General features: G+C 38.9%; 1 protein-coding gene across 1 annotated transcript; it reads left to right on the top strand.

The window, feature by feature from the left end:
* The first annotated feature begins 2,442 nt into the window (after window positions 1–2,442).
* LOC101782947 (ABC transporter G family member 51) lies at window positions 2,443–15,844 on the top strand. The gene is made up of 24 exons (XM_012849035.2): window positions 2,443–2,777; window positions 2,865–2,985; window positions 3,632–3,720; window positions 4,250–4,334; window positions 4,495–4,657; window positions 5,337–5,413; window positions 5,490–5,634; window positions 6,146–6,447; window positions 6,526–6,804; window positions 8,141–8,457; window positions 8,537–8,697; window positions 8,835–8,938; window positions 9,194–9,350; window positions 9,430–9,522; window positions 10,573–10,700; window positions 10,783–11,115; window positions 11,199–11,489; window positions 11,576–11,659; window positions 12,803–12,936; window positions 13,081–13,308; window positions 14,269–14,440; window positions 14,519–14,606; window positions 14,743–14,909; window positions 15,241–15,844. The coding sequence occupies exons 1-24, from the start codon at window positions 2,443–2,445 to the stop codon at window positions 15,505–15,507; spliced, it is 4,320 nt and encodes a 1,439-aa protein (XP_012704489.1). The 3' UTR covers window positions 15,508–15,844.
* The last annotated feature ends 417 nt before the right edge of the window (window positions 15,845–16,261 follow it).

Here is a 16,261-nt window from a genome sequence, read left to right as displayed (position 1 = left end):
CCATCATGATGTTTGATTCTTCCATGCATAACCATGGTGGCATGTTATACAACACAATAAATACTGTCCACATACGATATGAGCTAGTCATGTTGCCAAATGGATTGAAACCATCAGCTCCAAGGCCAAGTCTAATATTCCTAGCATTTGTAAATTCCGAACAATTTTTATCGAAGTCTTTCCATGCCTCACCATCAGCTGGCTGGCTAAGCTCATTGTCCACCAGTTGTCGCTTCAACTCGTGCCATTGTGCATCCTTTGTGGTTTTTGATGAAAGAAACGTCCTCTTCAGCCTTGAAACCAGTGGAAAATTCCTTACTACCTTCTGAGGAACGCGCTTCTTGTTGTCTGCATCTTTGCATCTTGAATCCGCTTCACAACACACTGGGCACACAAGGGATACCACCTTCAGAATCGCATTGAATGCGGCATTGCTGATCTGATAGAAAGACTTGATATGAATTAACTTCACAACAAATGTAAATTGTGTATATTTAGATCCCGGTGATACCTTACGGTTTATATGTTCCTTTATAAATTCTAACATTTTCCCTCCAAGCTCTTTAGCATGGCACATGTCGGCTACAATTTCAAGAAGTCCATCTTCAGTGCCTTCATCCTCCTCCATACCCGTTATGTGTTCGTTTTCCTAAACCATTTCATGATCACTATCATCCTGCAAAACTGCATTATCGACAACCCCCTCATCTGGCAAAATTGCATTTTTCTAAACCCTTTTATCCTGCAGATTTGCATTTTCCTGAACCCTATCCTCGAATGTTTCTCCATGATCAGGTGGATCTTACCATCCCATTCAAAAGTAAGTGCAGGTTCACCTCATCTACAGTACATCTAGACTGATTCAGGCATCCACGTCACGGGCATAGTATTTTTTCATCATCAGAGTATCTACTCTTAACAAATTCCATGAAATCATTGACTCCTTTCTTATGCTCGGGGGTAAATAGTCGACAACCGTGTATCCAACGTCTATCCATCTGGGAAATTTTGGCGAATTCAACTCAAAATTACTGACCAGATTGACGCGCCGTAGTAGGGAGCACTATATTTGGGCTGCCGTAGGACTGAGCCACTGCGGGGAGGTGCAAATCTCCGTCGGAGAGCTCCATCCTGGGCGCCTTCTCTCTGTTCTTCTTTTTTTCCTATTGCGGGAGCGGTGGCAGCGGGTAAACTATTTTTTTGGTTGCAGCGCGGGATTTTCTACTGCCAAATACCGCACTCACCTAAAACTTACCATACATGTGGGACCCGGTCGTGGTAAAGACTTCCCATTCAATCGGTAACAGGTTCGACCCACGGGAGGAGCACATTTTCCATTTTATTTTACCGACCTATTTATCAGCTTAAACTTACATGTGGGACCCTTGTTGGTTTATGACATTTTTGCGGAGCTTATATCGTCACAAAACCACCATGTAATAGCGAGTGACGATTTCTTTTTGGCTACAGTGGCAACTTTTATGATATTCCGTAACTTTATCACTAAATTTGCTCGGATGTCAAACTTTATGACGTTTTTAGCTAGAAACGTCATAGACTTATGACGAAAACAAATGTGTCATAAAATTTTCGTCATAGATCAACATATTTCTTGTAGTGGTTGGCCGAGCTCGTTGGGCCATAGATGATGCTAGGATAGAGACTCGTTGATCCACAAAAAATCTTCGTTGGCGACAATGATGGGGATCAACGAAGTCCACACCAAACATAAGTTGGGCCAAAGCAACGAACGAAGTTGCCATCACTCCCTCGTGGACTCATGCTGGCTGCGGTTGAACTAGACCAAGTTGACATCCAGGACAAAGTTGTAGATGGGTCATGGGAGGGACGAAGTTAGCCCAACAATCATATGGACAACCAACGAAACAAATCGGAAACGAAGTCACAAATGGATAAAACGAAGTCACGAGATCACCCTCCAAAGTACCCCTTTTGGAGGTTTCAACTGGTACTAATGGATGACCTTTAGTACCAGGTGAAGTCTCCACCTGTTACTAAAGGGGTTATGGGAGGCTCCTCGGGAACTAGCCGTTAGACCAGGTACAATACGGATCAAAATGCAATGGGTAAACCTCGGGATAAATGACGAGTTTTTCGATAATGGTTCCCCCGGTAAGAACGCGCGGGATTGGCAACGATCGCGCGGCTGACAGCTCCCCTTCCGGTGTTGAAGTCCCGGAATTCGGGAAAAAAAGCGCGCCTCCCGCTGCCAACTGGAGCTTCTAGAAGGGATGGACACGTGTCACAGGAGACACAACCGCCTCCGCTCTGGTGGCGTGGTGGTGTGGTGCCCGGTCGCTTCTCCCTCTCTTCGCTAGCCTGCTTCCCTTATATACCCGGCTCCGCACACGGCTTCCGTATTCCTATCGGCCGAAACCAAAAACCCCACTCGCTACTAGATCGCGGCGGCGGCGGGGGGCGATGGCGTTTGCAGCGAGCGGCGTCCAGCACCACGTGGCGGTGGATGTGGAGGGGGACGAGGAGAGGAGGAGGGCGCGGGGGGAGGACGAGGCCGACCTGCTCTGGGCGGCCATCGAGGGGCGTCCCTTCGCTAAGCAGCGCAACCTCGCCATCGTCATCCCCGACCCTGACGGCGCCGGCACTAGCAGAGGCGGAGGCGGTGCGGGTGAGGGCAAGGTGGTGGATGTGCGGAGGCTCGACCGGGCTGGGGTCCAACGCGTGCTCCGCACGGCGCTCGCCACCGCCGATCTCGACAACGCCAACCTCCTGCACGGCATCAAGGCCCGCTTCGATGCGTACGGAAATTCCGCGCTCAATTTAGATCGATTTCTATTCCATAGATTCGCCTACTAACTATGGAGCCCAACTGCTTGGTCGTGCAGGGTGGGGTTGGAGGTGCCGCGGGTGGAGGTGAGGTTCCGCAACCTCACTGTATCCACGGAGGTCCACGTCGGCAGACGGGCGTTGCCGACGCTCGTCAACTACGTCCACGATGTTGCCGAGGTACACGCTGGGCAAGGTTTCTGTGGTTCATGTTGTGTTTGGTTGGTCGACGAGGGGGAGGGTAGCGGTAAAGTTAGAGGATCTCATTGATCGGACGTGCTTCATGTGAATGAACTGTCCATGTCTAGACTGTAAGCTGCTGGGCACTCGTTTTTGGATGTTGCCAGTTTGCTTTGCTATGGGATTCTTAAATCTTGTCACGTGTAGTTACAGCTACCAGATACAACCAAATTGGAAATCTCATTGTTAGTTCCGTAGTTTTATGTGCTGTTTCCCTCAGATGAATAGATAACCCATGCGCATATTTACAGTAGGCATCAGGGTGTAATTGATTTTGATCCTGTATGACCAGGGGCCTTTATAGATGAGGCTGGGTTTTCAACGATTCAAATTGGTCGATTCGTTCTGATAGTCATTCTGTTGAATAGTTTATGATTACTTGATGACGTTGAACAATTTCTAGCAGCACTAAATCCGTACGATGGTAAAATATGCTCCACCTTGTATCATTTTCAAATAAGAAAACTGTATATAGATTTTTAATGATCTTAGTTTACATGACCATGTACCCTTGTTTTAGGTTACTATATTATTATAGGGCTGAGCCCTTGCTTATATGTACGGTGTCTCTTGTGCATGCATTCAGAGACTTCTAATCACCTGCCACCTTTTACGTCCTAATAAGCGCAAGCTCACTATTTTGGATGATGTTAGAGGCATTGTCAGACCTGGGAGGTGAGAAACAATACTTCTTACTGCATTGTTCTATTTGAATGTAAACACATTTCATGCTAGAACTTCAATTTTGGTGCATGCGTTGGCACAAAAATAGAGATTGTATTTGATGCCTAATGTGCTTGCATTTGTTTCCTATATATGGAATGTAGAAATGTATATCTCATTTAGTGATAGTTGATAGGTAATCATTCATCATCTATTCCTTCTTAATATCCATATGAATGGAAAATGCACAGAATTTAAATCTTCCACTTACACATGGTGCTTGACACAACTCATATTGATCATGTGTTTGTCTATCTCCCACCCTTAGTGTCAACGTTTTCAGTTTTTGTTGTTGCCAAAATAGCCTTAATGTCTTGCAATAGTAACTTGTAACTCATTTTTGCTTGCCCGATAATTATATTTCGCAATATTTTTATTGATATGGGTTGCATAACTTGCATGCGCTTGCTTACTGGTATTATTAAGTTTGTAATATCAAATTATTGATGCTGTAATCTTGTTTTGATTTTTGTGGTGGAAGAATAACATTGTTGCTGGGACCACCTTCTTCTGGGAAATCAACGCTCTTGTTGGCATTAGCCGGTAAACTGGATCCTCAGCTAAAGGTGACCTTGGCATCTCTCAGTCATTGTGTGTGATGATTGTGTTTTTTGGGGGGTGCAGGAGGGGGTTGTTTGTTCTTTCTCCATGTAAACCAGTTGCCTGATCAATCTCATTGTTTTCTTTATATGTTGTCTTTCCCTTATCCCTCTCATATTCCGACAGAAAAACGGAGAAGTGAGCTACAATGGAATTTCTCTGAAGGAATTTTGTGTACAACGAACTTCTGCTTATATCAGTCAGACAGACAACCATATTGGAGAGTTGACAGTGAGAGAAACTTTAGATTTTGCTGCAAGATGCCAGGGTGCAAGTGAAAACTGGCAAGGTTAGGTTCCCTTTTCTTGTACTTTGGAACATCTTGTTTAGTTCATCAGCCAGGTTAAGAACAAAATTTCATTTAGACTTTTCATGCCACTTAGTTTAGTTAGTAATTCACACCCGAATGATTTGTCACCCTCCATAAATGCATTCTAGTTTAGTTAAGATAAAGTGATTCACTGTAGTTAGCATATACTACAGGTCAGGTTCTTCTAGTCCGCCCAAACTAGCATGAATGCATAAACTAGTTTTCTTATAGGATGCTTTCCAGAAATTAAACGAACCTAAGTGACAATCAACAAGATAAGCCAGCTTCCTGGTTGTTATTTCAAGACTAGCTGAAGTTTGCAGATTCCGTGAGGATACGTGCATCTAGATGAAGTCCAACAATATGAAGATGTTTTAACCTTTTCCCTATTGCAAGTATCAGTGATGGTGAAATATCCTTAAGAATATAGAATCCAGTACAATCTACTTTCAGGCTGAAGTTTATCATGAATGTTCATTGAAAAGAAAACTTTAAGCTCATTTCAAGTTTATCAAGTTTGCAATATTTTATGTTATTAATCTACTATTAAAAGCTATCTTGATAATTCTAATAGAAGAACATTTTTTGTTAAGGCGTAGCAGCTTTGATGCCACTTTAAAAGGTCTTTCTCTAATACGCACATTGTTGAAATGTGTAGAGTGCTTGAAGGATCTACTAGATCTTGAAAACAAGAGAGGCATAAGACCAACTCCAGAAATAGATGCCTTTATGAAGGTTCTTATCTAATTCATGTGTAAACTTCTCATATTTCATTTTTTTATTTGCATAATGTTTTGTTCTGTTTGGTCAGACAGCATCGGTTGGAGGACAAAAACACAATCTTGTTACGGACTATGTGCTGAGAGTGCTTGGACTGGATATGTGTGCTGATACTCCTGTTGGTACTGACATGGCAAGAGGTGTCTCTGGTGGTCAGAAAAAACGAGTCACGACAGGTTTGCATGATTTCAGCCTATTGTGTTTTCTGTGACGTTTCCCAATGCTTTTCTTCCAAATAATTCCATCTCAGTAGTGCAGTGAACCTTAGTTCGTGGGTAAAGATAACTGGCTCATCTTAGAGAGGATATAATGATTTCTTATTATTCCATTTAGATTATTAATCCAAAGATTTTAGACTAGGAAATATGAACTAAGGGATAAGGTACTACATCACCCTGCATCCACAGTATGCTTATTAGAATCCTCCATGACGTTTGCATTAACTCCATTTACAATTTGGTCCTTGCTTTTATTTAAGTTAACCCGGAGGTATATGCAGCCCAACCTATATCGATCCTCCCTTTACAACACTACATAAGGCGATAAGGGTCATATGTAGATACCCATAACTAAAGTGATAACTCCATCTTACACAACTTATGCAGGAAACTGAACAGAATATGATATCATATTCTTAGTATAAAATTGTTATCGTACATTTGTAATAAAAATTGTGTACTTTTGCAGGTGAAATGGTTGTTGGACCTAGAAAAACCCTTCTCATGGATGAAATATCAACAGGCCTTGACAGCTCAACAACTTTTCAACTAGTTAAATGCATGAGGAACTTTGTTCATGAAATGGAGGCTACTGTGCTGATGTCACTTCTTCAGCCTGCACCAGAGACATTTGATCTATTTGACGATCTAATTCTTCTCTCAGAAGGGCAGATAATTTATCAAGGCCCCACTGTGCATGTTGTGGATTATTTCAAATCTTTAGGATTTTCACTGCCTCCTCGTAAAGGAATTGCAGATTTTCTCCAAGAGGTATTGCATAGTGCCTGCTAATTGTAACATCAAGCTTGGAGGATGCTGGGATTTACTTTCAATTAAATTTTTTATTAGGTGACATCAAGGAAAGACCAAGCTCAGTACTGGTCTGACAAGTCAAAACAGTATTCTTTTATTTCTGCGTTGACAATGGCTTCTGCATTTGAACAATCCCAGTATGGAAGATCTCTGGATTCTATTTTAAGAGATCCTTATGTTGATACAAATTCTCCTCAAACGCTTGCCAGATCAAAGTTTGCAGTATCAAAGCTTAGCCTTGTTAAAGCATGCTTTGCCAGGGAGCTTATTTTAATAAGTCGCAACCGTTTCCTCTACACTTTCAGGACATGCCAAGTATGTACATGTTTCTCTTTACTTTACTGTGATAATTTCTTAGAAATGAACTCGTAGAATCCAAGCCAATATCCATTATCACTGTATATCACTGTATATAAAATTTATTTATGTCTTATCTAAACAATATTGCCGTCCATCAAACATGGCATGAGAACATACTTTTTTCCTGTAAACTGTCCGTTTCATTGGGTCCAAGCCTTGCAATATTCAAGCAGATTATATAGCTCCATGATCCATCTCATTCTTGAAATGGTAGATGGATCAAAGTTACATTATGAGCAGTTGACATAGCTTGATGTATGAATGATAATTGTTGTGATCATTAGTAGTCAAAATTAAAAGGATAAAAGTCCAAATTACTACCGTCAAGCATAGCCAATGTCCGGATAACCCCCTAAAGTATTCTTTGGTCCAATATACCTCTTAAACTATGCTATTTAGTTCAATTTATCCCTTAACAAAATTTGTCTTTTTTGTTTCTCCATACACAAGTTGAATTTCAATTTAAAATTTTGCAGGATGGTAGTGGACACCATAATGTATGTCAAGAAAATATGTTATGAATTTTTCATCATTATTTTTTTGTATAATTTTGTATACTAAGAATTAATTTATTATTAAATACCATACCCTATCAAAATAATGATAAAAAAGTTCATGATGAATTTTTGTAACATGTGTTACGATTTCTGCTATCATCTCCCAAAATTTTAACTTAAACTCCACCCGTGCATGGAGAAACAAAAAAGACAAATTTTGTTAGGGGATAAATTGAAGCAAATGGCATAGTTTAGGGGTAAACTGAACCAAGAAATATATTAAGGGGTTATCCGGACTTTGTCTATACTTGAGGGGAGTAATTTGGACTTTTTACCATTATTGAAAGCTCAAGCAGGACTCCTAATTCCGCTGTACCTTTTATTTTTATATTCTGAAAACTAGGGTTACACACAGATTTCCTACCCAGATGTTATAGCATTTTAAAATAAGTACTTTCTGTTTAATTACTGGCCTACATTTTCTGCTTCTTTTTAACTGGAAGAAAATGTGCCCTAGTTTGCATTGATGAGGTTATTGAGGAGGAAGTACACTTTCATGTAACAGATAATGACAAAGATACAATAATACTATCTATTTCAATGGAAATTTTTTAACATTATTTCGATCCAGATTGTTGCCATCATCTAAAATTTTGTATATACAAGAACATAAAGATTTAGTTTTTCTTTTATTATGTATATGATACTTTGTTTGCATGGTTCATTCCGTAATTTCGTTTAAGTCATTACTCTCCTCACTTGCATGTGACAAATGATGGCATAAATTTGTGTAGGTTGCTTTTGTCGGGGTAATCACATGCACAATATTTCTTTGTACAAGATTACACCCTGTTGATGAGCAAAATGGGAATCTTTATCTGTCTTGTCTGTTTTATGGACTTGTACATATGATGTTCAATGGTTTTACAGAGCTTCCCATTACTATTTCACGCCTTCCAGTGTTCTATAAGCACAGAGACAATTTCTTTCATCCTGCATGGGCTTTCTCAATCCCCAATTGGATACTACGAATTCCGTATTCTCTTATTGAAGCAGTAGTGTGGTCATGTGTTGTTTACTACACAGTAGGCTTTGCACCTACCGCTGATAGGTACAACCCTACTCACCTGTAGGCTGAGTGTCATTACTTTGATACTTGGACATGTCAGAATAATACAAATTGTCTGCAGATTCTTTCGGTTTATGCTATTGTTGTTCTCTGTACATCAAATGGCTTTGGGCCTTTTCCGGATGATGGGAGCTATAGCACGGGACATGACTATTGCTAATAGTTTTGGATCGGCTGCCTTATTGGCAATTTTACTCTTAGGAGGGTTCATTGTTCCTAAAGGTCAGTGTTTATTATTTATTTCCTGTGATGTGCTTAATTTTGCTAGAAACCTTGCCTGTCCCTGGATAGTACTTAAGAAGACTTCTTACTTTCAATGCAACATATTGTGATTTTGTTACTTCTATTTTGCATAACAGAGGCTATAAAGCCATGGTGGCAGTGGGCTTATTGGGTTTCCCCCTTAATGTATGGACAGCGTGCTATTTCAGTGAATGAATTCTCAGCATCCAGATGGTCAAAGGTCTGTTTACTAGAATGAATCACCTTTTCTATCTCCTTGTTTTGACTTTTCATAGTATGACAAAGAAAGGTTATATATAATTTCAGCGTACTGGAAGTATGGAACTATGTATTGTTCAGTTTTCACATTTTGGGTGTCAAACATAATATGGTCCAACTGCATGCATATTCTGTTGAGTCATTCTTTTTACCAGAAGGATCATTTTACATTCTTTACATTTTGGTTGCTATGTTTTGTTGACATGTTTCATTACAGGTATTGGCTGGCAGCAATAGTACAGTTGGAACTAATGTTCTTATTTCACACAATCTCCCTACACAAGATTACTGGTACTGGATTGGAGTTGGTGCTTTATTGGCTTATGCCGTCTTGTTCAATGGTCTATTTACTCTTGCTTTGGCATTCCTTAATCGTAAGTGTGGAAATGAAATATTAATTCTATATTTTTTCTTCAATTAAAGCTGCTTTGATTTTCAAATTTTGTTTTGAAGCTCTACGGAAGGCCCAAGCAATGATCCCATCTGATTCTGAGGAATCAAACGATGCAGGAACTGATAGTATATCCAATGGACCTGTAATTGCAGGTGATTTCTCATTTTTATAAGGGGTCACATGACTCTAATTTTATACATTGTTTCATAATGAGATTATTGTTTTTTGTTGTATGTTCTGAAATTATTTTAGATGGTTCTTTCAAGGCACTGAGTTGGAACTTATTTATTCTTGCTAAGCATTATTAAACATCTGTGAAGTTAAATTACTCCCTCCATTCAAAGATGCAAGGCGTATATTATATTTTATATATTCAGAAATTTATATATTTTGACCAACCATTAAACAAACTACAAGAATGTTTAGGACATTAAAATTGTACAAATAGATTTATATTTCAAAATGCTTTCACATTTAAATTATTTGAGAAAAAATGGTCAAAGTTTAACTTTGATGACCCTGTTGAAATAAATAGTTTTTGAATGTGGGAAGTAGTTATTTAGAGTTAAAGGATGGCTACTATTTATGATTGAACGGTCTACTGATTTGTCAGCCTTCATTAGTCGCAATGTGTAATTAATTTTGCTGAGCCAAAATTTTCATAGCAAAGTGAGGATAAAGTATTGTCATCCCCTCCTTTCCATAATATAAGAGGTTTAAGTTCTGCTAGAAGTCAAACTTCTCTAACTGTCACCAAGTTTATAGAGAAATGCACCAACATCAATAGTATCAAATTAGTTTTATTAAATCCATGATGAAATGTCTTGTCATTGCATTTATTTGGTATTGTTGATGTTAATATATTTTTCTATAAACTTGGTCAAAGTTAGAGAAGTTTGACTATAAGAAAACTGAAACTTCTTACATTTTAGAATGGAGAGAGTACTTGGAGCCAAGTAACTCTGGAGTCTGTTCTTGGGAATAGGCTAGGTGTGTTTTGCTTAGTCTATTCTCTTGGTCGGATTGATTCTTAAGGACGTGGCACGAATGTTGTAATGTTTTGTAAGGCTCTAGTCTTGTACAATTTTCTTTCTTCTACTTTAACGAAATGAAACTTGGCTTTCTTGTTTATTCGCATGGTATGTATGATTTCAGTACTTTGGCAGTAACAACGAACAGTTCTACCCTGAAATGAATTGCAGAAAATAATGGTAGAAGTTATGAGTTTAAAGGGCAGACTGAAGGAGAAGATAAGAAGGGAATGATACTACCATTTCTACCTCTAACAATGACGTTTCACAATGTGAACTATTTTGTAGATATGCCCAAGGTTATTCTTCTTAAACTTTTTATTTATTTATATATGTTTATTGTTGCTGTTCCTCTGCTAAGACAGTATTTTTAATACATAGGAAATAAAAGCAAGGGGTGTACCTGAGAAAAGACTACAGTTGCTGTCTGAAGTAAGTGGGGTATTTAGGCCCCGTGTCCTAACAGCACTGGTTGGCTCAAGTGGTGCTGGAAAGACGACCCTTCTTGATGTTTTAGCTGGCAGAAAAACAGGAGGATATATCGAAGGTGACATCAGGATCTCTGGACATAAGAAAGAACAAAGAACCTTTCCCAGGATAGCAGGATATGTTGAGCAAAATGATATCCACTCACCACAAGTGACAGTTGAAGAGTCCTTGTGGTTTTCGTCAATCTTACGGCTTCCCAAAGATATAACTAGAGAAACAAGACATGTATGTTCATTACTTGCACAAACTCCTTTTACTCTGGAGCACATAGTTATTTTAGTTGATGCCCACTTTCAATTATCCTGCAGGAATTTGTTGAGGAAGTTATGGCTTTGGTAGAGCTCAATCAACTGAGACATGCATTAGTAGGGAGACAGGGTTATACGGGATTGTCAACAGAGCAAAGGAAACGCCTTACAATAGCTGTTGAACTAGTTGCAAATCCTTCAATTATTTTTATGGATGAGCCTACTTCTGGTTTGGATGCACGAGCAGCTGCCATTGTGATGCGTACTGTTCGAAATACTGTTGATACTGGAAGAACTGTTGTTTGCACCATACACCAGCCCAGTATTGATATCTTTGAAGCTTTTGATGAGGTAGGTATACATTTTGGTGTTTTTGTATTTGGCTGCAGTTGCTCACCATTTTTGCCCTCCTTTGCTAACTACTCATGTTATTCCAGCTACTTCTTCTGAAACGTGGAGGTCGTGTTATATATGGTGGTTCTCTGGGTGTCAATTCAATTGATATGATTGGTTACTTTCAGGTGCTCTTTTTGTCTCTATTTACTTCACAAATGATTTTAAACAACAATTTGTTCTAATAAAGCTTAATGTATCCAGAGAATGTACAACAGTGTTTCCTGTATTGATAAATATACTTCACAGGTGCTGCAGTTTAAAAGTATGCCACTTAAATCATTTGGTTTTTAGGGTACTAAAAGTTTCTTACGTAGCGACGAAATACACGGACTAAAACCTAGGTCATCTATGAATTATTTGGTACTGCACTAGCATATTCATGCCCCAGGCATTAAGATACCGTTGCAACTGAGCACACACAGAAGCCATGCTAACTGTTGGTATTAGCACATCATAGGGACAGAGATATAGATTATCTGGAATCTCTGGTAATCATATAACCAGTTCAGAATTCAAGGCTTACATTGCTCTACACTATTTATATAGTTTTTCATTAGGAGCCAGAATCTTTGAGGAGAAAAAAAAAACTAGACCAGCCTAGGAGAAAATATAGGCACTCATTCACCCCGATAAGGAATCAAACTTAGGTGGTCTTGGCGTACATCCACACCCCAACTAATCTGGGTTCAGCTCACATGCATTAGAAAGATAGGGATGAATTATTTTGATATTGCAAATAAGGTGAATTAACTGTTCCCATATCATTCAAGTTTGTTTCTCTATAGATGAATTCCTCCCCACCTATAACCGATCATATGGTCATCTCTCTCTGTCAGTTTTTTATCACATTTTGAAGCGCGGTCAGTTGCATCACTGGCTTCAAGATTTGTAGCACTGTCATATGGCCTCTTGGAAGCAATTAACACCATTTTTTGAGAAAACATATCACATATATGATAATTAGTGTACATAAATATGCATAACTTTTTATATTGCCTTATTATACAAATTAATATTTCTGGGTATATACCTAGCCATATAGTAATGGATGCTGAAAACTTTAAGTAATAAAATTTAGTGCCCATGTACATAAATATTGTTTTTAAAAAATCCACAAACATGTGGTTGAAAGCAAATAATGTTTTGATCTTTGGACTTGTTTGCATCCACTTTAAATAAAGTTTTGATCTTTGGACTTGTTTGCATCCACTTTTTCCTCACTCTTGTATGATCATAAGTTCATAATGTGTTAAATATTGTCAACACAGTCCATTCCTGGGGTTCCTTGTATCCCTGAAGGCTACAATCCAGCAACCTGGATGCTTCAAGTCAGCACACAGGCATGTGAAAAGAGCCTTGGTTTAGATTTTGCAACAGTGTACAATAACTCAGATCAGTTCAGGTGATTCCTACTGGACTTCAAATAATCCTTCTGTTGTGTTTTTTCTGACCTAACCGATTTTCTTTCAAATCATTTCTGTAAAGACATACCAAATTTATGCAACTTTTGAGAACTAGTTTAACAAACTTGTCCACTGTAATTTAGGAAAGTGGAAGCAATAATTGAAGAATTAAGTGCTCCAGCTGATGGCATGAAGCCTTTGAAATTCTCATCGGAGTTTTCACAAAACTTTCTAACTCAGTTCAAAGCATGCTTGCGTAAGCAAAGCCTTATTTACTGGAGAAGTCCAGAGTACAATGTTGTGCGATTATTTTTCACAGCCATTGCTGCTCTCATATTTGGATCAATATTTTGGAACGTTGGGATGAAAAGGTAAATCTTTCTCTCCGGCATATTCCACTTTTCTGTCAATGACACAAGGACGCCATAGGCAATATATTTCTCATGGCTGTCCTACACTGTAGGAGTTAAGTAATGCAAGATGGGATGTGTATGAGTATAAACTACGGCGTTTGATATCCATATACTTCCATGTCCAACTTATCACATGAATAAACACCATATTATTTTCTTTCTTGGGCCTCTGTTCTTTTTTGTTTTTAGTTCTATCTTATGCTGAAGTTGTACCTATTAACTTAATTTGTCTCTCCAACCATCCAGTGTTGAACAAATAAATTAAGCCTTGAAAAATTTAGCAAACAACAAATGAGGTAGTGTCTCACGCCTTGAAATCATACAATGACATTAAAGCAACACTTTTCATATCTTAAACGAAAAGAAAAGGTTCAGTCAGATATGTGATAAGGCATACAGGTTCAGTCAGATTTTGTTCTTTCTTGATTTATTCTCTCTGATCCAAAACGTAATTCGTTTAAGGGTTGTCAAAACTTGTTTAGTTTAATCATAAATGTATAAAGCATCATAAATGGACAATATAAGGTTGGAGTTACTATATCCATCATGACAACTATTTTCATAATATATATGTAACTCTTTATTTGAACAATTAATTTATTGAAATCACTACTGGATGTGTCACCTTCAAGGCCATGCCAAGGCCCTAAATAACTTGTATTCAAGTGAAGTACTTCTTAATTGTTTCTTGTTTGATTAATTAAGAGCTTAGAGGATGTAAGAATGGACTGAGCATTGGAAATGTGAGCTCCAGAATTTTGTGTTGAGAAATGCCATGAGCTTAGAACATGGTATTGTGACTGTTAGATAAAAATGTCAACTCCATTTCCCGCTCGAAATGTATGCTAGTCTATTTTACAAATAAAGACCGAGTTCAGAGAACATGATTCATAGACTAATGCCAATGTAACTATGCAGAGAAACAACAGAAGATTTGATGCTTGTCATGGGAGCTCTTTATGCAGCATGCCTGTTTCTTGGTGTAAATAACGCCTCATCTGTGCAGCCTGTGGTGTCCACTGAGAGAACGGTCTACTACAGGGAACGGGCTGCTAGAATGTACTCATCGTTCCCATATGCAGCAGCACAGGTTCGTGGCTTTTGCTCATGCCAATCTTTGTTGTTGTCCCTATAGATCCCAGTGTCTAACAATGCTTGAAATCAACAGGGTCTTGTAGAGATTCCTTACATTGCAGTTCAGACACTGATATTTGGCCTCATCACTTACTTCATGATCAATTATGAGAGGAACATAGGCAAGTTACTTGTCATCCAGGAAAAACATTCATTGAAGAATTTCATGCTTTCTGCACATGATTTTGCCTGTGTGTTCTCTGTACTACAGTATCTCTCCATGTTTGTAGCCTAACAAAATTCAACCTTTAATTGCAGGAAAGTTGCTTTTATATCTTGTTTTCATGTTCCTTACTTTCACCTACTTTACGTTTTACGGAATGGTGGCAGTAGGCTTGACCCCAACACAACAAATGGCAGCAGTAGTGTCATCAGCATTTTACTCCTTGTGGAATCTTCTTTCTGGGTTCCTTATCCCCCAGTCTGTAAGTGACTGAAGTATTACATCATTATGCTTTGAATTGTTATTTGAAATTTTAAACAATTAAAATCTTACTCAACAAATTCCTGCAATCCTAAGAGGTTGCCTTTTAACTTTGTAAACTAAGAGTTTGTTTGTAGATTAATAATCTAAGTTTTCTAGCCCCACAAAAGAAATAACTGCTTGCGTTGAAAGTGACTAGGTAACCTGTTTTTCAACGTTAGTTTGTATGATGCATCCAATTTCATTGGTCAATGTAGTAAATTGATGGTATAACATAGGGAATCCTTCAGTTCAATGTTTATCAGTTCCTCTTTCTCTTGCCATTCATGCAGAGAATCCCAGGTTGGTGGATCTGGTTCTATTACATCTGCCCGGTGGCATGGACCCTGCGAGGCATCATTACATCGCAGTTGGGCGATGTGCAAACAAGGATAGTTGGCCCTGGCTTCGATGGGACGGTGCAGGAATTCCTGGAGGAAAGTCTGGGATTCAAACAGGGGATGACTGGTGTTACAGTTGCAGTGCTCTCTTGCTTCTCTCTTTTCTTCTTCGCCATATATGCGACTTCCATCAAGGTTATCAATTTCCAGAGAAGATAAATCAGCCTGTATCGTGGCATTTGCGACGTAGTTAAGCGCCCAGCTGCATTACTTGGTGATGCCAACATCGTAGTTTTCTTGCACTCGGTGGCTGCAAATACTATAAGATGGATGAAGCACCCACGTGCTGATTGCAGGACAAGTTTTTGCAAGGGGTAGCAATGATTGTAAACAAGCAACACTTGAACCTGTATTATTTGGTATATTAGCTGTCATAAACTGCAAGATTTGCATATACTGCACTAAGTTCTCTATCTGTGCCTATGACATTAAAAAGGCCAGATGAGCGGTACAATGTGGCAATGAAAATTTTGCCCCCTTGTCGGTTCATAGTGCAATCGGGTCATTTGGAAACGCAGAATAAAGTGCAGTGGCCACTGCCACTGCAACTTAACGCTGCTTAGCCATCCAATCTTCCATCCAAATCTGCTGCTGCAGTGATAAATGGTGATCCATATCGCTTCAATGAATAGTGCTGCTGTTGTGTTGTACAGTAACCAATAGTACCCTGGTGATCCACATTGCTTCGATGAATAGTACCGCTATGGTGGTGTACAATGACCAATAGTACCCTTCCTGTACCTACGGTTTAAGTTCAGGTGACTTTATATGAGACTCGAATTCTACATCTCGTATCATTTCCTTGAAAATAACAAATATTTCATAACCTTTTTAATATATATAGTGTTTGATATAGAACCAGCGGAATAATTTATGCAGATGCTGAATGTGAGTCCATCCATGTTTGTAGGTC

This window comes from Setaria italica, chromosome IX, assembly GCF_000263155.2.
Source record: "Setaria italica strain Yugu1 chromosome IX, Setaria_italica_v2.0, whole genome shotgun sequence".
Classification (NCBI taxonomy): domain Eukaryota; kingdom Viridiplantae; phylum Streptophyta; class Magnoliopsida; order Poales; family Poaceae; genus Setaria; species Setaria italica.
The sequence above is the reverse complement of the archived record's forward strand: the minus strand, read 5'-3'. Positions and strand labels throughout refer to the sequence as shown.

Coding starts and splice junctions, on each gene's coding strand:
- LOC101782947 (XM_012849035.2), top strand. CDS start 2,443: ATGGCGTTTGCAGCGAGCGGCGTCCAGCACCACGTGGCGGTGGATGTG. Junction 6,448..6,525: donor TTGCAGATTTTCTCCAAGAG/GTATTGCATAGT, acceptor ATTTTTTATTAG/GTGACATCAAGGAAAGACCA. Junction 6,805..8,140: donor ACACTTTCAGGACATGCCAA/GTATGTACATGT, acceptor AAATTTGTGTAG/GTTGCTTTTGTCGGGGTAAT.